General features: G+C 45.1%; 1 protein-coding gene across 5 annotated transcripts in view; it reads right to left on the bottom strand.

The window, feature by feature from the left end:
* The window catches only part of MCC (mutated in colorectal cancers), a 137,988-nt gene that overhangs the window by 115,425 nt on the left and 2,054 nt on the right, over nt 1-20,509 (bottom strand). The window contains exon 1 of one of the 5 annotated variants that reach the window (XM_023512730.1): nt 17,307-17,681. The exons of 1 other annotated variant lie outside the window; for it this stretch is intronic. In XM_023512730.1, coding sequence (XP_023368498.1) covers nt 17,307-17,354 — 48 coding nt within the window. In that variant the 5' untranslated portion in view covers nt 17,355-17,681. 3 more of the 5 variants (XM_023512731.1, XM_023512734.1, XM_023512733.1) reach the window with 3 other exon arrangements.

The following is a 20,509-nucleotide window of genomic DNA, read 5'->3' as shown; positions in this document are numbered from 1 at the left end:
GGAGTAACAGTAGTCCCCTCTTAAAATAGGGGACGCATTCCAAGAACCCCAGTGGATGCATGGACCTTGAGTAGTACTGAGCCCTTTACACTGTGTTCTCCTGGACATACTTGACTGTGAAAAAGTTTAATTTATACGCTAGGCACAGGAAGAAACCAACAATAACTAATTATACAACACACCAAGTGTAACAACATGCCAGCACCATGCACTGTGACACCACAACAGTCCATCTGGTACAGAGGTGGCTACTAAGGAAGTACTGGGTAGGAATCACAGACGGTGTGCCTACACTGGACAGAGGAGGACTCCTTCCCGGGTAGGACAGAGCAGGGCAGCACCAAAGCTCACCAGGCTACGCCGAATTGTACACAACTTAAAACTCATGAAGAGTTTACTTCTGGAATTTCCCATTTCATATTTTCAGACTATGGTTGATGGTGGGTATCGGAACCCACAGAAAGCAAAACCGTGGCTATGGGCAGGCTGCCGTACTACCATATTTTGCTGTGTCGCGTGTGCTCCGGTGTATAATTGTGCACCCACGTTTTGGGCTCAAACTTTCACAAAAATGCCCCTCGAGAAATTGGTTGGCTCTCAGCCAGGAAGAGACACATTGAGGGAAGGCTGATGCTCCCTGGGTAAACATGTAGATTGTATAGTCTTCCTGCAGCCAGCTGCTCTGTGGAGGCTGCCCCTTCCCTCCCTCCTGGGAACCCTTCCCTCCCCACCATCTCAGGGGCTGCAGCTGAGATGGCCATGTGCTTGGTAGGTAGCTGGGAGCTTCTGAGCCCAGGGCAGCCAGGTGGGTCCCTGGAGCCTGCACAGGGGTCCTGATCCCCTCTAGGCAGCCAACCCTTGGGGCTGGGCCCTCACCCTGATGGCCACTACCCCCAACTCATGCCCACCAGATCCTGGACCATAACCCCATGTGCCTGGGGGCCCAGGCAGGAGAGCATGGTGGCCCTGGGACACCCACTGGGTCCCCCTCTCCCAAGACACACTACCCATGTATAATGCTCATTTGTGTTTTTCCCTCAAAAATTTAGGCAGAAAGTACGCATACACGGCAAAATACAGTTCTCCTAAGTGTGCCACTGGTTTTCTAGATACAATGCATACACATAACTTTCACTTGTTTCAGTGGTGATAAGGAGTAGTGCCAACTTCTCTACCTAGAGACCTAATCGTCAAAGAAAAAGAAATAAGCACAACTGGATTTCTCTGAGCACGTGCTCCACGCTCCACGCATCAGGCGCTGTACCTAATCCCATCAGCCGCAGAGCTCTGCAGAGGGAGGCAGGGTCAGATCCCAGTGCCAAACTCTGGGAGTGCTTTCAGAATTCTAGGGCCCTGGAAAGTAATAATACAAGAATAACATTACAGTCACCATTGGCTGAATGTGGACGGTACCAGGCTCTTGGGCTAAGCATGCGACATGCCGCATCTCATTTAATCCTCACTCACTGCAATGCTGTGAGACATTGTGACAAGTAAGGAAGCCAACGGATAGAGGAGAGGTAGGCAGCCAGTCTGAGGGTAGAAAACTAATAGACAGCAGCAGAGATATTAACGCATAAACCCTTGATGCTTGACTCTTCTCTGCCACATGCCTCTCTGAGCCTCCATGGCCACTGCCCCCAACTCATGCCCACCAGATCCTGGACCATACCCCATAACCTCCAGCTCAATGTGCCCCCTCAACGTGCCCCCTCCTGTGGGACGTGTGTGCACGTGCATGAGTGTGGGGGCATGTATTTGGGAGGACGTGGGCACCAGTAGGGTTGGGGCCTTGGGGAGCAGCAGAATCAGGACCTCGGTGGACGGCAGCACCCAGGGGATCGCAGGTGGGAGCGGGGGAGGTGGCAGGGCAACCCTCCAGTGGCAGCTTGCTGTGAACTTGGGTGACTTTTTACCTTCCATGTTTTCATCCTCTGTAGAAGGGTCTGTGGCAAATTATCCCTGAGACTCCTCTGGTTTTAACCTGTAAGCATGTGGGCCTGGCACGCTCGCCTGCCCACCTCTGAGTCCTGCACTGGGGGCCTTATGTTCTGTATTTTCCTACCCGGTCCCACAAAAGATCTGCTGAAACTCCACAATCCAAGGAAGCTTTGCTCTCTACAGACCTGATCAGCAAAGATCTTTTCCCCAGAAGTGCAAACAGACTCGCACATAATCTCAGCGCTGGCAAAGGAATCTGAGAACATTCTAGTACAATTCCCTCATTGTAAAAAAATGAAACCGATCCCAGAGAAACAGGGATCATTAAATTCAGATTTCCTGATTCCCTGTCCAGAGGCTTCCTCCTTTCCCAAAAGGCAACGCAAGAGTTTTTGGGCAGTGAGTGAATGTGTATGTCCCAGATGTCCTCAGAGACAGCAGGAGACATCTGCGTGTGAGAAAGCAGCGTCCTTCAGCCCCCCTCAAAGACTCCACACGCAGAGCTCGAATTCAGACACGGAGAACAGAATCTCTGGCAGCCTGGTGGCACTCCCTGCCAGACGGAGACCGTCAGTCCTGTTCAGTGGCTTCTAGGACGGGAACATTCTTCTTCATGCCAGAATTCCAGACAGGGGCGCCTACTGTGCCGCATTTCGAGAAACACTGTTAATAGTCTTAAAACTTAAAACTCATTAAATATCACCTACAAGATGGCTCACTGCATGCAAATCACTTTTTGGTGCCTTAGATCCTCTCAGAAATTCAGCATTCTAAGCCTCTTTCGATTCAACAGAGCAAGTACTAGGCTATGAGCTACAACAGAGAAAAAAAGAAAACCCCCAAACAAACAAACAAAACCACTCAAGTGTGCTTGACACAGGCAACGGAGTCAGATGGCAGGGCAGGGCCCGGGTAGTCACTGTGAAAGCAGCCCTACCTACTGCAGCCCAGGACCACTGAAAGCCGCCCTTCCCTTGTCGCCAATAAATGGTCTGAAGACGGCTCCCAAGGAGGAAAGTTGTCTAAGACTGACAATCAGCTTTGAAGTCAACCATTAACTCCACGCCATCTGCAAACAACAAGCTCCACCGTGACTTACTGGCAATAACTTTAGCTAACACGAGTGCTTCCTACGTGCCAGTTCCTACACTAAGCAGATAACACGCTTTTTCTTATCTGCTCTTCACATAGCCTTCTGATGCAGGGACTGCTGTTGTCCTTGATTTTAAGAGGTAGAAATTAAGATTTAGAGGTTAAAAAACTTGTCCGTTATTAAATAGCTGAGCTAGGATAAAAGCCTAGCACCGTCTGACCCCGGGGCCTGGTTTACCACTGTGTAAGAAAATATCACAGTACTTCTGAGATCCCTGCAAACAACCCACGAAGCTGTGGAGAAGACAAGGGAGTGGAGGGTTATTTTGATAGGAGGGAAAAGGAGAATTGCAAGATTAGCGTGGGGAAAAGGGAATTTCCTCCTTAAAACTTCCAATGTTTTAAGAAATAGAAGACCATTCAGCTGGTATCTGAGCCGGGAAGGAATCAGAGACAAATTAACCTCTAGCTTTTCCATACTCTACAAAAGAAAGTTAAAGAGGAAAACACTATAGTATAGGCTAAAAAGCCCTTAAAAACAATTAATTATGCTACTTAGTGCATGGAAGAAAATGTTACTTTAACTTTTAGATCCTTAAAAATCTAAACAGTAGAATATTTTATAGACCTTTTAAAAGATTTACTATGCAAATAGTATAAGACAACAGTAGCTATTACAAATAAATCACTTAATATTTTCCCTGAAAGAATTCTAATTTGTGGTGTTATTTTTAAGGAAAACCAAAATTATGAGATTATACAAGCATTTCTGGAAAGAAACAGACAAAACAAGATACTGCAATAAACCAGCTAAATAGTCGCTTAAATTTCAAGGTGAGTTGCATCCTAATGACACATCTCGAAGGAGATGAAGATGTAACAATTAAATCTAGCTAATCAGAGGACATGAATATTTCAGCACACACTAAATTCTGATGTGATCCCTGAGGCAGAAACTCCCACTGAGAATTACAGGAACATGAGTAAAAGAGTTCTCTGACAAGGCCAGCATTGTTCGTAAATTTTTATATTGATCCAATTTAGCAGGTATTGAATTCCCCATTCTAGGGAAACCAAGTACCTTTAATGGTGAAACAGTCAATAAACTCTGCCGATCAAGAAAGGCCAAAGTATTTTTACAGCAATGGCTGATGTGCTTTGAAAAGACCCTAAATTTTACTACACTAAGGACAATGTTTTTTCTTTGGGAAAGCAATTGAAGGTTTAGATTTGTGCGTGCATACACACACACACACACACACACATACATGCATTATCACACATCTGGACCTTATATAGAACACAATACACAAGCTTTCAGACTTTGAATTAAAGCACAGGAGACACCCAAGATGTTGACTCTTAGATATTCAGTACAATCATTTTAAAATGCATTCCCAATGCTTTAAGATACTTTAACGTGCCTTGTTACATTTAATGAAAATCACTTTTAAAATGCCTGTGGCTAGGACATGCTCCCAAGCCAGTGAAGGCGCAGGCAGGCCCGGCGCTGGCCTCACCACGGGATGCGGGCGGATGGGCCACGGTACCCTCGCTGGTACATCTAACCAGAGCACCAGGAAGGGCTGAGGAGACACATTTCACATCCGCCCTGTGTTCTCTCCCTGACGGGGCCTGCTGATTGCTTCAGAGGACACGTACTGTGTCTAAGTAGGAAAAAGAAAAGGCTTTTAGGCTTGATTCGTCCCGCCTTTCCCAATCACTCTAACACTGCCAACTCTCGTCCCACCCTGGATCACCTGGTTTCTAGAAAAAGAAAGGTAATGAGAAGGACAAGAGGGAAAGAAAACAACTCAGTGGTTAAGGATAGGCTCTGTCAAACAGCAAAAACCACCCAAACACTGGTCTCGAGTATAGGTCAGCCCTGGATAAGCAACTTCTTTAACGCTTCCAAGTCTCAGTTTACTCACGGATACAGTGGGAATGGTGCCCACCCATTCAGACTTGTGAGGATTAAATAAAATGCCGCACGTAAATTACTTAACCACAGTGTGGTGGTTACTTCACTGCAATCAGACTACTCGCCACAATGACCGAAATCACCACCTTCATTATCACGATCGTCTTGTCACCCTTTCTGCCTGCTAAAAAGTGTCAAAATAAGATTGGGTTTGAAAGCAGTGGTGTGTTACCATCCTCTCTCCTTGTTTACACGAGTCCTGATTAAGCAATCAGAATGGCTCTTCACACTGGGGCCTAGATCACATTAATCACAGTAATCTATACTCCGCCTTTCAACACCTGTAATTGAATCAGATGCTCCCTGCACCTCGCCTGGGCCAGCAGGTAAGCAAGCACATATGTTAATCTGAAACAGCCTGGAAACTGGGGTGGCCTCAGGCTCAGTCTGCAAGCCGCTCCCCCCAACACTCCGTATCATTCAGGTAAGAGACAATCAAGATCCAAGTGAGATGTGTTCATTGACACAGTGAGCCTGAAATGAACTTCCATAAAAATATGTCTCAGTGGTAATCAGGGAAGACAGAAGAGTTTATTGTAAGCAAGGATGTTTGCAAAGATCTCGCAATAGTGAAAAGACAAAAACGGTTCATTGGCTAAACTGTATGACAGGCACAGAAGACTAAGTCGTCAACAAAATACAGAAATTTATAAATATATATAAATACACACACACCCAAACGTAACTTGGTAATCGTTATTCCCATATGTATGGCTGGTTTCCTGAATTCTTTCAGATTGATTTCCACCTGCTCCCCACAGACCACCCACTCTCCCCACTCCCACTTTCTAGCCCTTCATTCCTCCTTATTTTTATTTATTTATTTTTTGAGACAGAGTCTCACTTTGTCACCCTGGGCAGAATGCTGTGGCATCATAGCTCACAACAACCTCAAACTCTTGGGCTCAGGCCATCCTTTTGCCTCAGCTGCCCAAGTAGCTGGAACTACAGGCACCTGCCACAACACCCAGCTAGTTTTAGAGATGGGGTCTTGCTCTTGCTCAGGCTGGTCCTGAACTCCTGAGATGAAGCAATCCATCCTCCTTGGACTCCAGAGTGCTCTGAGTGTAGGTGGGAGCCACTGTGCCTGCCCTTCCTCTTTCCTTTTCCTAACACTTACCGAGCCCCGACATCGTATCATAACGGGTTTTGCTTACTTGCTGCTCCCATGAAATATGAACTCTAAGATATCAGAAAGCTGGGGAAATAGCTAATGCATAGGATGAACTGTGCCCGGCACATGGGAGAACTTCAGACAGTATCTGCTGAATGGCTAAACTTAGAAATTTAGAAAATACACATCAAAGAACTTACATTATCCTTACCCCCACCACCTGGAGATCTTATCACCTGTGGATCTCTGTCAGACATTTATCTACACGAAAATATACTTAAAATAGCTTATGTGGAACCATATGTTTAATACAGTACTATTCTGCACCAAATATATAACGAGAAAGAACTCTGGAAAGGCACACAGCAAAATGTTAGCAGTACCCCCAGGTGATCTCTCAGAGGGTCAGTGTAAATCTTTTTCTTTAGGTTTATTGTAGTTTTGCTACAATGAATATAAATTAGTATTCTAACAGTTTTTCAAGTATTTTCTTGGCTCCACTTACAAAATGTTATGGCAAACACTAATAAGTAGAATATGTATTCCTGGCTCTCAAGGAGTTCCCAGTGTACTCAGGAAGATAAAAACCAGGATTTTCAGAATCTGGGAGGTGGAAAGATCACCAGCTGTCTGGGCAGAATCTAGCCTGCTGTGTTGCCTGTAGGTGGTCACCACTTCTAAGCGATAAAAATCTCAGCAACTCCTCAGCCAGCCAAGCCTGTTTCACTGCTGGACAGCTACATCCTTTGTAAATTTTACTTCACAGGCACCTCTGAAACCACCTCCTTGTAACTCCATTGGTCGAGCTCCACAGGGAGGACAAAACTCTCTTCTATACTTCATTGTCCAGGGGGTCCTCAAACTTTTTAAACAGGAGGCCAGTTCACTGTCCCTCAGACCGTTGGAGGGCCGGACTGCCGGCCCCAGGATGAGTCGGCTGTTAAGCAGGACAGGCAGCGGAGGCAAAAACATCAGGATAAATGTCCTGGGTGGGCTGCATGTGGCCCACGGGCAGTAGTTTGAGGACACTTGCTTCATACTCTCCAAAGAATTCACTGTGTTGGTAACATCCTTCCTAAGTCATCAGATCTCCAGAACAATCCTGCCTCCCCAGGATGTCGATATTCCCTTTGGTGAATGGTACCTGGGACCAAGCACAGCACTCCAGATAAATTCTGCCTCGCACACTTCCAACACACAAGCCAACAGCTTTACAAGGGCTTTTGTGGAATTCTGACAGTAACTACAACACAGGCGTGATGGTGACCTTATTTCATGGATTAGGAAACTGAGGCTTAGTTTTCTAGTACTTGAAACCACAAACTTCCAAGCTAACCTATCACATTTACCACCATCGGATCTCATTTACCCTGGGTCACACATTTTGACATTAAATATCTGGTGTGGGCCGAGGCAGAGTGTGAAGAGTCAAGAGGGCAGACGGGGCGGGGTCGCACCAGATGGTTTATAGAAGAGCTGCTCGACTGGAAAGGCCGCTGGGACCAGCAGGGAGGTCCAGTGAGAGCCCCATACTGGCCTTGACAGTGGAGGGAAGCAGCTACTGTGCAGGTCAAGGCGCCTGAACTCTGTGGCCAAACAGGCTGTTCTACCCAAAGGACCTGCAAGTGAGCTGGGCACCCTGACCCCACCCCATCTGCCAGGGATAGCCTGTCCAGGGTCTGTGAGGGCTTCCCAATCCCTGGCCAAATGACAATCATGTCAGAACTGCAGATGATAACCTCCAACACAGTTCAAGTGAGCCCCAGACCGGGGTGTGAAGCCCTGTGGTTTAGTCTAGCTTGACAGCATTCCAGCCCCTTTCCTGCGAGGAGCTGCTTCCCCCACAGAAGTGGCCTGTCTCTTTACTTTGTCTCTAGAAACCACAACATGATAGTAATTTGGGCGAGTAAGTAAGAGCTCAGCATTATTTTAATATACAAAGCCTCTGTTTTTCTCCCTACCTAGAATGAACATTTTGTCACGTAGTACCTTGCCAATTTTCTTTCTTACAGATGTGTTTATTCCCTTTTCCTGCCCCCTTCATTTCACAGGATAGTTCTTAAAGTCCATCAGTGGGGGCAGTGGTGAAACTCAGACTGCAGATGAAAGGCTAAGGATATCAGGCTCACCTTTACCCTTTGGTTGTTCTGGGGACTCTGTGACACCCTTTGAAGAGAAGCATAAAGAATAAAGAGGAGGCCACAGGGGTGGGCTGATGGAAGCAAGGTGCCTGTGGGCACACACATTTATTGGTTGTTTCCGACTTTATTTGCAATGGTAGGAGCCTCTGTCCTCTAGCCTGTGACCACCCAACAAACCCACGCATGGTTGCAGACCTAATTAATGACAGTAACAGAGAGAGACAGGTTGCTCAGGGAGGTGGGCAGATCTTGCGTAATCCCAAACAGCACATAGCCCCCTAGAAGTAAGGCTGCTGTCATCACACATCTTCAGGAATGGCAATGCTTCCTTCCCATCACACAGGTGCATTTGCAGAAACTAAATTTCTCTTGTGCTTATAAAGGGGGGGAGGACCGCATATTTTCCCAAGAAGCCTGGTCTAATCATTAGTTCAAACATGCCACGGCAAAAAGGGTGACATCTAATTCTTGATTTTCTTGCCATATCTACCACTCCTCTACCTCCTTGTATACACAGCCCTAGAATGCAAACAGAAAAATTACCTCAAGCTGCCTTATTTTTTTTCCTAAAAGCAGAAAGTCAGTAAACAAACAAAAAAACTATTAAGGAATCTGTTTAAGAATGAAACACTTCCAACCTAGATGAAAAGGTCAAAGGAAAGCCTAAGTCTGGCAGCAACCAGAAATGCTGCCATTTCAACAATACAAAACCCAATGTTTACCCAAACTCTTATAGCTAAGCCTCGTCCCCAAAGCAAGTCACGCTGTCAATCAGCAGGCACAGGCCCAAAGGCAGGAAGGAGCTCTGGACGGGCACGAGCCTCATCTTCTGCTGGAGTCTCCTCAGGGCCCCACGTGAGTTAAAATTCTGAAATGTTACCATGAAACAGTGCCTGTGATACTGTAGTTTAAACACAAACCTCATTTTGAGATGAATAAATGATGGTAAGATCCAAAGACTGTGAGAATCTTCCCACCCATCTCAATACAGGGCGCCCTTTCTAGACAATATCAAGTTTAGTTCTGGGCGCCCAGAAAAATCTCACACATGTGAAATGGGATCATTTAACTAAGAGGAGACGAAGACAAATTCGCACGAGCTAACAAGCGTATGATGTACTCTCACACGGGGCGGGGGGGGGGGCTCACTGGAGTGCACAGCGAGAGATAATGGGGTTGCATTTCAGCGCGAGGGACTTGGGCTTGCTCGCAATGTCTTTCCTGACAGCGATGCCTATTATGTCTTAGAAGCTACAGCAAAGCTGATGGAACTACTCTCCTGGAAAACCTCTCCAGACAGGGGCCAGTCTCATGTCTCTGAGATGATGTGGATGTGGTCCTGCCTGGGAGTTCGGGCTGTGGCCTCTGGAAATTCATTCCAGTCTGATGATTCCCTCATTTCACACCAACAGGAGCACTGGGAGAAGAAGGTGAGTCGACACACAGAGGGTTCGGAGGGCCCCTCTCCTCATGTGGCCGAGAAGAGCAGTGGTTACTCCAAGGGAAGCACCCACGCCTCGAAGCTAACCTTTTCTTTCTTTCTCTGTTAATTAGGCAGTTGAAACTCCTAACAGAGCAACATCACAGAGACATGGAATTTGCACACTTCATTCCCTGACACACTTTGGCCCAAGAGCCACAGAATTTACAACCTGCAGGGCCACAGACTACCCAGGAAATGACTAAAGAGGATGGGATATCCCTGTGCAGTGACTGATACATAAAGAAGCAGTGCTGTGACTCTACAAAGGAACAGGCCAGGGCAGAAAAGGTAACATCTGCCTCCCTAGATGTTTGAAACAATCTTTTTTTCTGGGGCAGAGAAACCTAACCCATAACTATCGCTTTCCTCGTTCGATAACCACCTTAAAAAACCCAACATTTTTCAAAATTACCTGTGGTTTTAAAAATTAACCGTCGAAACCTACCTCATTCCAGAGATCCCATTCTTTTGGGCAACGGTTCTATGCACAGCAAATCATCTCCTACAGAACACACAGCCTTTGACTATTCTCGGACGGCAACAAAGTTACACTGAATTTTCTTTCGTCATCTCCCATACCTAGTACGATATTAAACCAGGGGCAGGCCACAGCACGCCTATTTGGCGCTTATATACATTGTACGTGCTTGTGTCGGACACGACAACTAAAGAGCCACAAGGAATTCCTAACTTACAGGTGGAGCTTTACAATTTTGCTGAAAATACGCCCCTTTTCTGATAAATGACAGATGTGAAGAGTACCTTTCTATCCATCTAGACCAGAGCTTTCTATGATTCTGTTCTGTGAAACATTCCGAAAAAATGTACTTGCCTTTCTTTCCCCTAATACAATTATGAACAAATGCAGAGAGATTTGTGTACTTAAATAAAAACATTTGTTTTAAAAAAGAAAGATAATCTGGCTCAGTGCCTATAGCACAGGGGTTACAGTGCCGCCACACACACTGAGGCAGGAGGATTTGAACCCAGCCCGGCTCAGCTAAACAAGGACAACTGCAACAAAAAATAGCTGGGTGTTGCAGCAGGCACCTGTAGTCTCAGCTACTTGGGAGGCTGAGGCAAGAGAAGTGCTTACGTCCAAGAGTTTGAGGTTGCTCGGAGCTGTGAGACTGTCTCTCTCTCAAAAAAAGATATCTATGCCCAATAGAAATGTTATGAGAGAATACAGAATGATAAATCTATGATGTGAAATACAAAGCGACCATGTCTACACTTAGCTCAAACTCCAGAGTGTGCTATAGGCACAAAACCTTTCTGGTTTACAGAACTCAAAATCTCCAAGTTTGGATAGTGGGCGCAGGCCATCAGAACCCCTGCTTTTCTGCTATGTCCATATGTATATATTTATTTAAGTCCTTCCAGTGGGTGAAGGTGGGGGTAAGGTGGCCACAGACCTGAGGTAGGGAGGAGAGAACCAGGCAGGGCAACAGACTTGTCCACAAGGCTAATTTCACTTTATCCCTAACGTATGTGAAGGAAAGACCCCCTGAGTCCAAAGCAGGCCCACGGCAAGCAGGAGCTTAGATAGGCTTTGGTCCCCATTTCCCCTAGTGATTTCCTCTGGCAAGCCAGAGAAGTGACCACTCCGTGTGATGGCTAAAGCAAACATCACTCTAAGGCCAGCCCTCTGTGCCTCCCCTCCCCTGTCCCCAGCCCACCGTGAATGCCTCCCCTAGACAAACTTTGGAACTCCCAGGGCCCCAGACTCCCTGCCCTCTGCCCCTGGGAGAGAGAACGCACAGGCCCTGCTTCGCAGGCCTCCTATGTTTGATGGGTAAGATGGAAGGAGCGAAAAAAAAAGGGATTGAATGAGAAGGGCAGGGTGAGGAGAGAGAATGGATATGCCCTGTACGTGGAGGGAGCTGGTAATTCTGAAGGAAACCAGAAACCTACAAGGACAAAGGAAAATAGGGAAAAGATAACCAAAGGAATTAGCATTATACTTAATTACATGACATTGGTCAAGGTGATTTTTACCGAATTTCATGTGTTTAAAACAAATCTCTTTGAAAGGCTTCTCTCTGCAGAAGTGTTCCTGCCCCCCAGTGTGGCAGAGCCTCCGTCCTGCACACCGCCCTGCAGTGCCATCCCCACAGCCTCTGACGGGCAGGACAGGCTTGGCCAAGCACACCAAGGAGCCCTCCTGTTTGGATAACTGGGTGGCATCGCTTGTAGACTGAGAAATAGCTGGAGGCTGCTCTTGGAAAACAGTTCTCCCGTTCAGACCAGGTCAGCTGCTCAGGTGCAGAGCCACGGGGTTAATGTGGACGCTCAGAAACTCTGTGTGGGCCACATTCTGACCACGGGAGACACATAACAGTGGGAGTCTTAAAATGCATGGACTCACCATCTTTCCGTGAGCGGTCACCTTTTGAACTGCTGTGGGGGGACCTGGGAGAAAAATAGAAAGCTCTGCAACCCGGCACTGCTGTGAGTGTTTGTAGGGAACAATTGGAGGCCTGTCTAGAAAACAAAATGCCTCATTTCTTTAACAGCAGCTATTCAGGCAGCAAGAGGCAATTTAAAGACCGGCCAGCAAGTGCACGGTTTGGGAGATGGGCATAGATGATAATGTTTCTATTCTGCTCTGGCTTTCATGCATTGCTCAACTTCACTTTGGTTAAATAAAGTGCTTTCTTCTGGGGATGGCAAGTACGTGACGCCTCAGCTATAGCCACTATGACAGAATTAGATGGCTGTACCGCAGATACCTAAACTCCAAGGCAAAATTCCTAGGAGTCTCAGTAAGATGCACAAATGGTTTTTTTTTTTTTAAAGGACAAGATCATTAGCAGGTCTAGCCTTTATGGAAAGAAGTGATTAATGTAGTGCCTTAATTTAAAAAAGTTTTTCTTCTTTATGTCACCTATTGCTTTTTCTTTTCTTTTTTTCTTTTTTGGCTGGGGCTGGGTTTGAACCCTCCACCTCTGGTATATGGGGCTACTGTCCTACTCCTTTGAGCCACAGGTGCCACCCTATGTCACCTATTTCCTTAAAACAGGGATGAAAGGAGCTATAGGACACAACCAGTTCCTTTATTCCTTTCAATTTTTTTTCTCCTTTTCTTCATTGGACTTTATTTCTACTCCGTGGCAGAATCATCCTGCTCTTGCCAAACTGTGCAAGGTTCCATTTTCCCACTTCTCAGGCAGGAAGGCCCATCTGTGAAAATTTCTGATAAACCGCACTCCACAGATGATAGGGAGCTTGCCTGCTATTTATTTTTGTGCCACTAAATTACTTCAGAATTACTTCAGGGCCCAGCCCCTGCTATGCACGCCCACCACGGGGTTCTCACCCACCTTCTAGGGGTACTGGGAGGACAGGGACTATCCATATAAGTGTTGTATGTCATAAACATCATATAAATGTTGGCCACATAGTGCAGTTCAAGGTAGTATTTACTGACTTTTGTGTGTAACTCTTCTTACGTGGGTCCTTAAAATTCATCTCTAACATATGACGTTTGCCTCTATTTATAAAGTTTGACAAGTAGTCATGCTATACACCATGGCCTCTTTGTGAATGGGGTCAGTGGTTACAGCACAAGCAACTCTTGATGTGTGTTTTTGGTCCCACAAAGGAGGCCTCAGGAATACTGATCTCTAAGGACAAGATTTGAACTCTGAGGGTCAGATCCAGCTACTGCCAGGTTGCCAGCAGTACCTTTAGGCTGATAGGAGTCTCTGAAAGTAAAGGGGGGGGGTCCTGGCCCCTCTACTGGGTTTTCTGCATCTTGAACTAGGACTCCAGGGAAGTGCTGAGTATGTACATCCTGTCCCCAAGAAGCTTTGGCTTCAAACATGCCAGAAGCTCTTCAAAGCCATCTCTGTTTTGTAAGGGAATCTGGCATGTCCCAGAAGTTCACTTAGGTGTCTGTCGATGACACAAAACTCCTAATCACAACTGCCCTGATTCACGAGGAAGCTTCTAAGACAAGATTGGCAGAGAATAATCACACCATAGCACAAGGTAATTTCTCATCAGACAGGGAGCCATTCTCTTGAACCTACAGATGAAAGGAGGAAGCATAGAAAACAGCTGTTTCATCACCCTGGCACTGATTAGCTTGCATCTCTGCCCCCACATGGATTAAGCTTCAGTTTGACAATTAGCAAAATGCACAGATGAGAGAAGGTAATTGGTGGCTCTGTGTTCCTTATCATTTCACTGGTGGTTACTGGGCAGCCCCAGGAACAGAAGCAAAGGAATCCCCCAGAAATTGTGAGGTATCTTGGAACAATGAGCTTCAAGGATGTCTGCTTGTCACCCCAGGAAGTCCTGGAACTCATCAGCAACTGACCTCCCTGCAGGATCCCCCACATCAGGAAGGAGCTTCTCCCTTCCCTGCCCCCACGACCAATCTCCCACAGTTCTTGACCAACCAATAGTCCAGTGATCTGACCTAGAAAAAGTAAAACGGAAAGCCATTCAAATGTTGGCTGAATGACTTAAGGCACCATGGAACATTGAGAAAGAAAAGGATTACTACTTGGTGGCAGGATTCTATATAAGAAGAGGCAGAACCTTCTAATCCAACTCTAGAAGAAACGGGAGCCATATCAATGAACCGTTCACACCAAAAGGACATAATTCTGCTCAAACAATACAAGCACCTGAGTTAATATAGACCAAGTCTGACTGGAAAACTTGAGGCAGGGTTCAGAGAGGACTACAAAGTTTCTGTCCAAATGACCATGAAATAATAACAACACGAGGCATCAAACTCACCTCTTTAAAGTTAACGGCTCATAGCAACCTCAAACAGCTCAAGTGATCCTCCTATCTCAGCCTCCCGAGCAGCTGCGACTATAGGGGTGCGCCACAACACCCGGCTAATTTTTCTATTTTTAGTGGAGATGGGGTCTCGCTCTTGCTCAAGCTGGTCTTGAACTTCTGAGCTCAAGCAATCCTCCCCTCTTGGCCTCCCAGAGTGCTAGGATTTTAAGTGTGAGCCACTGCACCCAGCCAAATATTTGTACATTTTTATATAAGCTTAAATCGGTATTGAAGAATAAACCCAAAGCTGTTAACATTGGTTAAAGAGGAAGATAAAAACTTAGGGGAGAGAGACTGAGTGGGCTTTTTCATGGCATATTTCTATACTGTTTGACTTGTTAAAGTGGGCATGCATAGCTTTCATACCTTGAAATTCTAATAAATTATTATTCTTGAAAACAAATAGACATGTCAACAAATTTTGAAAAATGGACATTAACAATGCAAATGTAAAATTATCTCAGAATTATGAAGAGTAGAACAAACAAAATAATGAACCCCATTAGATCATACTTGAGACAGTCAAGCTTTGATGACTCAAAGCTGGAAAGAGGTACTACAATTAGTTTTCCTTTGATTTCAGGGACTTATTTATTCTGCTTATCTCAAGATAGAGCTAATAGACCAAATGGTTCTGAAAGGTCCTAAATGATTCTTAACATTTGGGTATATTCCAGGAAGACTAAGTTAATTTAGCTATTCACATTTGACAAGGAAAATGCAAATGAGATCACTGTAGTTAGTGTTCGATTAGCCACTCAAACGGGGGTGGGGGGAGTAGGGACAAATAAATAGATATGATGCCACAGGGGCCACAGTACGCAGAGGATACCAAAAAGGTGCATGCATTTTAAGAAAGGAAAAAAACTGTATTAAAGTTGTACTATTCAAGTCATGCTTGACTTTTGCAATTACAAGGGATACAAGATACAATATATGAGATAATAAACATTATTGGTATATATCGAGTATTACAACTTTAATACAGTTTTTTCCTCTCTTGAAGTGCGTATACCTTTTTCTGGCACCCTCTGCATTTAACTTTTGAAAATCTCGTTCAACTTGCTCAGAAACATATTTAGGAGGGCACATGAGCTTTGTATGAGATGCAAATATGCTATGGATTGCCCCCAGAGGATTAATTAAAGATCAACCACATGATATTTCTCATAATGAACTCTAAAATACACTCAAACTTTAAGGAACAGGTAAAATCATCCCCACCATCCCTAGAGTACTTTTTGTGAATGTTTTTCAACCTGTACGGCATGATCCATGAACAAATGGGTCTTGAGATAAAATTTAGCATGTTGTGATCAGCATGGATCTTGATTAAAAAATAAAAAAAAAAAACCAGAAAAAGATAAAGAAAAAAAAAGAAGTTTGAAAACCACTGCCTTAAATATTCCCTTCTTTTCTGAACCCTATCTCCTACCTCCTACTCCAAACAGCAGGACAAATCACTTTCTCTCAAGTCTGGATAGCCACATCCTGTGCCAATTTTCGAGGAGCTGATTTTCCCATTTTTAAAAAAGGCAAGTTTAAGTATCCATTAGAAAATTCAAGAGATAATTCTATTTTTTCCACCTCTCAGCGAGGTGTTTATTATAATGTGTAAGTGGCTTTGCCTTTGGATTTCTCACTGAGAAATGGTTCCTAAATGCCCTTTTCTCTTGCTCTCTATATTAAAATGCCACATAAGAAGGATCATAGTAGTAGAGTCAAATGCTGCAGCCAGGTTAGCTCCTGAGGACTGCAGTAACAGGGCAGCACTCGATGGAGGAGCAGAGAGGACCCACGCCCTGCCCACCACAGCTAGTAAACCCTCAAATGGGAAAAGTTACTTTCCTGCACCTGTGTTGCCAGCACTTGAGAATCTAAAGACTACGTTGAGCATCAGAATTCCAGTAGGGGGGGAGGAGAAACTTTTACTAACGAAGCTCTAGCATGTTCCTCAAGACACAGGAGTAAAACACTGATCTCAAAGTTGCAGAGCTATGGCTAACAGCTCCCTGTGCCCCAGGCCTGTATAACCAGCTACCTCTGCACCCAGAGGGGCACACTCCACACAGCCCAAGCTCAACCCGCCTTCTTCCCTCCCAAGACAACCCACCCCACACATCCACCTTGCTGCGCTGTCACCAAGGTCAATTAAATCAACAAATAAGGGCTAAGAGCCACGTTCTACAGGCCCATTTGCCTAAGCCAGAGACTTGGGTATCCTTTTCAAATTCTTCCTCCACATCCCTCACTCTTATCAATTTCTGCTTATTTGATCTCATAAGTGTTCCTGGAAACCATCCACTCCTCCTGTAGCCCATCGTCACCACCCCAGCTCAGGGACCACTGCTCACCTGGACTGCAGCAATAGTGTTTTAATTGGTTTCTTACCTCCAGCCTTCTCACTAAACTAATCTCCAAAGCCAGAGTCAACACTCTGAAGTGTAATTCTGATGATATCAACTCTCTTGCTAAAATAGAAATGCAAACAAACAATAGCTCCTCTTCACTGGCTGACTTTTACCCTCAGGTCGAGTCCAAATTCCTCAGCGTGGACTGAGAACCACCACCACCACCACCACCACCCCCAGCAGGGTGGATTACCATGTGGCCTTCCAGATTCGAGAATGCAGCTCCTGGACCAAATCTGCGCTTCACACAACAAATCCTTTTATTAAAGGGGTTGTAATTCCATCAAAAGGCCCTCAGGGATCTAGAAGGCCACATGCAGCCCCAAGACTGCAGGTTTCCCACCTGAACTAGGGCACCACTCCACGTGCTCTCCTCACTCCCACCAGGCATCCACCACCCTATCGCAGTGGCCTTGTTCCTTTGGTCTCCTCTACGTCTGTGAACTCCTTGAGGGTTGGGACTGTGTCTACCTGACTTCCAACATCCAGCACTGTGCCCAGCACAAAGCAGGTACTGGACAAATACACGTTAAAGATTAACATGGATCAGCTCCTCTGCGATAGGGACTGTGGGAGGAACCAGGCCAGGTATGGGAGGTCGTCCTGTGATGTGCACAGTTACACAATGCGGACCTTTGGCAGCAGTTACGAAACCATCCCACCAAATCTCTGAGGTACACAGGATGGAAAACCGAGGCTCACCAGTCATGCAAAGTCCTTAGCTGCACCATCAGAAAGCAAAAAGGAGCTTTGTAATCAAGGATATAATCCTGTTTATTATTATAAACAATGTTATCATAAAACATATTTTGCCATTAAAACCACTTTATGGAAAGAAATTATTCCCCGGCTCCAAAAAAAATCACAACTATAATGGCTATTAGGTTTCTCCATGGTTCTTTCCATTTTTCAAAATGTTTGTGTTTTTCTTTAAAAAGCTGGGATCATAGCACACATATATTGACAATTTAGTGTTATTCGGTGTAGATTTTCCCAAATGGGTATACGGTCTTGACATTTACAGTTCTAATGGCTGAGTAAATGCCATCCAGTTAATACATCATACGGCCCTTAATCATATTTCTGTCATTTTTAATCTTTATTAATTTAAAATAATGCTGTAACAAAGATAAAATGATTTCTTTTCTTCTTTTTTAGACAGAGTTTCACTCTGTCACCCTGAGTAGAGTGTTGTAGCATCAAGCTCAGAGCAACTTCAAACCCTTGGGCTCAAGTGATCCTCCTGCCTGAGCCTCCTGAGTGGCTTGGACTGCTGGTGCCTGCCACAGTGCCCAGCTAGTTTTTCTATTTTTAGTAGAGACACAGACTCGACTTTTGCTCAGGCTGCTCTTGAACTCCTGAGCTCAGGCGATCCGCCTGCCTCTGCTTCCCAGAGTGCTGGGATTACAGGTATTAGCCACTGTACCCAGCCTATGATTTCTGTTTTTTTTTCAAGTTAGAAAATAATTATTTTTCTCTTTATATTAGAAGATTATTTTACTGTGTGAAAGAACAAGAACGAAGAGGTACTTGGGACACGGTCCTCATGAATGATACTCAGAACAGTGGCCAGCGTAAGAATGGACAGAAAAGAGAGCTTGGGAGAAAGAACACAGGCCTGGTGGACACAGAGTGGAGAGCGAGAGAGGATGAGGCTGTGAGTAGGGAGGGGGAGGCCTGAGAAGGGAAAAGAGACGGGGTGGATGGGGGTTGGATAGGCGAGGCACAGGTGGGATATACTCCCGAAGACACGGGAAAAACACTTCTGGACTCACCCACAGTCCTCAAATGGTTCACTACGACTCTCCCCTCCAGCTGCCCCTGCTCAGAAACAGGACATGACAGTAGTGAGTGGACCATCTCAGTAGCTCCCAGAGAGAAGGCAGAAGATCTACAAGGGCCATGTTTGGGATGACAGACTCAGCCCACTCTGCCCAAAGCAGGTGATTAACTCAGCGATACTCCCCTCTCACCCCTGAGTCTGGCCCTTGCAGTGACAGCTAAATTTCTGCCAACAACCAGATTCCTTGCTTAGTAGGCCTCCTATAATTAAAATTTGATGCAGCACTCATGTAAAATCATTTCTCATGCTAGTGTCTTCCGCCATTGTTGTGCTAACCTCAACACTGTTCCCAATCCACTTCCACTGTCAAAGAATAATAAAATCCTCCTAGATAGATCTCATTCTTAATTAACACGTTCTGTTTTCTTTCCCTCCTACCTGACCCTCCCGCCTTCTAAGGGAAGGCAAAGGGGATCCAACGTCTCCCTGCAAACACAGAGCTGTGGTCTCAAGGGATTACAGTCCTGTCTCTATCTACTCCATTTATTTTATCAAAAACCCTTATAACAATATTTATACATCCTCTAAGAAGCCAGGTTACTAATAAGCCTTGAATTCAGCAGAGCTTGAACATAAAAGAGGGGAAAACGGTCAACAAGTCGTATTTTACCGGCAAAATGCTATACGGCTCACGTACCATCCCCCACGTCACACTTCTTCCACGCCGCGTTCAATACCCTACAGAGACCCTCTAAGAACACAGTCTGTGCTTTCAGCAATAACTGACATCCCTGTAAATCCACCTAATGTTGAGAAAATAAATCCAGTGCTCTCTGCTGCCCACACAGCACCATTAATCTTCCGCACAGTACCACAGCCCTTCCTACCCACTCCCTCCATCTGCTTTAAGTAGGGCAAATGTTTTACTCATGTTAATTGTTCTGACAGATGAGGATCAACACTGCTTTAATCCATTTGCAGCCGAGCACAGGGAACATTTGTCTTCTCAAATGCTGTTAGAGGCAAGTACTCTGGCGGTTAGTAACAGGAGAGCTGCTCCAGGGCAGTGCTCCGCGGTCCGCAGCGACTGGCTGAATTTCCCTCACAGAGAGAATTCAGGGGAAATTCTTCCCGAAACTGGTTCAAGATTCTTCAGCTGCCATTGCGGTTGTGTTTTGATCCTTTAAAAACGGCAGATAGTAGAACTTTATTAAATTAAGACACATTGAATCGATCCCTTATTGATTTCGTTTAAGATGCTAGTCTTTCTTCTCATTTACCAATTAATAATATGCAAGTTCTCTAAAAGACAAATGGATGCGGTTGAATTTCTCAGAAGGATTTTGCTAAGAAATTCAACAACCTGGTTAGGAACTGCATACATTTTGGCAAGGATATACCCAGCACCTATTTAAAATCTATTAGAGCCAAGGTCTGCTATGTCAGCAAGAGCATGGGCTGTTACTCAGGAAAACAAAATAAATTACAAATATGCAAAGTCATTTGTGTTCCTACTTTGCAAGTTGCCAGTTACTCTTTTTATAATTTAATCTAAAATCACTCAGAATTGCTAAACCTAACATTGAAGGGCCAAAGCTTTGACAAATTAACTAAATCATATGAGTACAGAAGAGCCCCCCAAACCTCCCTTCATATGTTGAGACCAACACATCTCTGTGTGAACAGAAGACATGTAGTAAGGCAAGTTAGTCTGACCCTCCAGAAACAGACAATTTAGACTATTCTTTTTTTTTTTTTTTTTT

This window comes from Otolemur garnettii, unplaced genomic scaffold (assembly GCF_000181295.1).
Source record: "Otolemur garnettii isolate 467f Iridium unplaced genomic scaffold, OtoGar3 scaffold00030, whole genome shotgun sequence".
NCBI lineage: Eukaryota > Metazoa > Chordata > Mammalia > Primates > Galagidae > Otolemur > Otolemur garnettii.
This window is presented reverse-complemented; position numbering and strand designations above follow the sequence as displayed.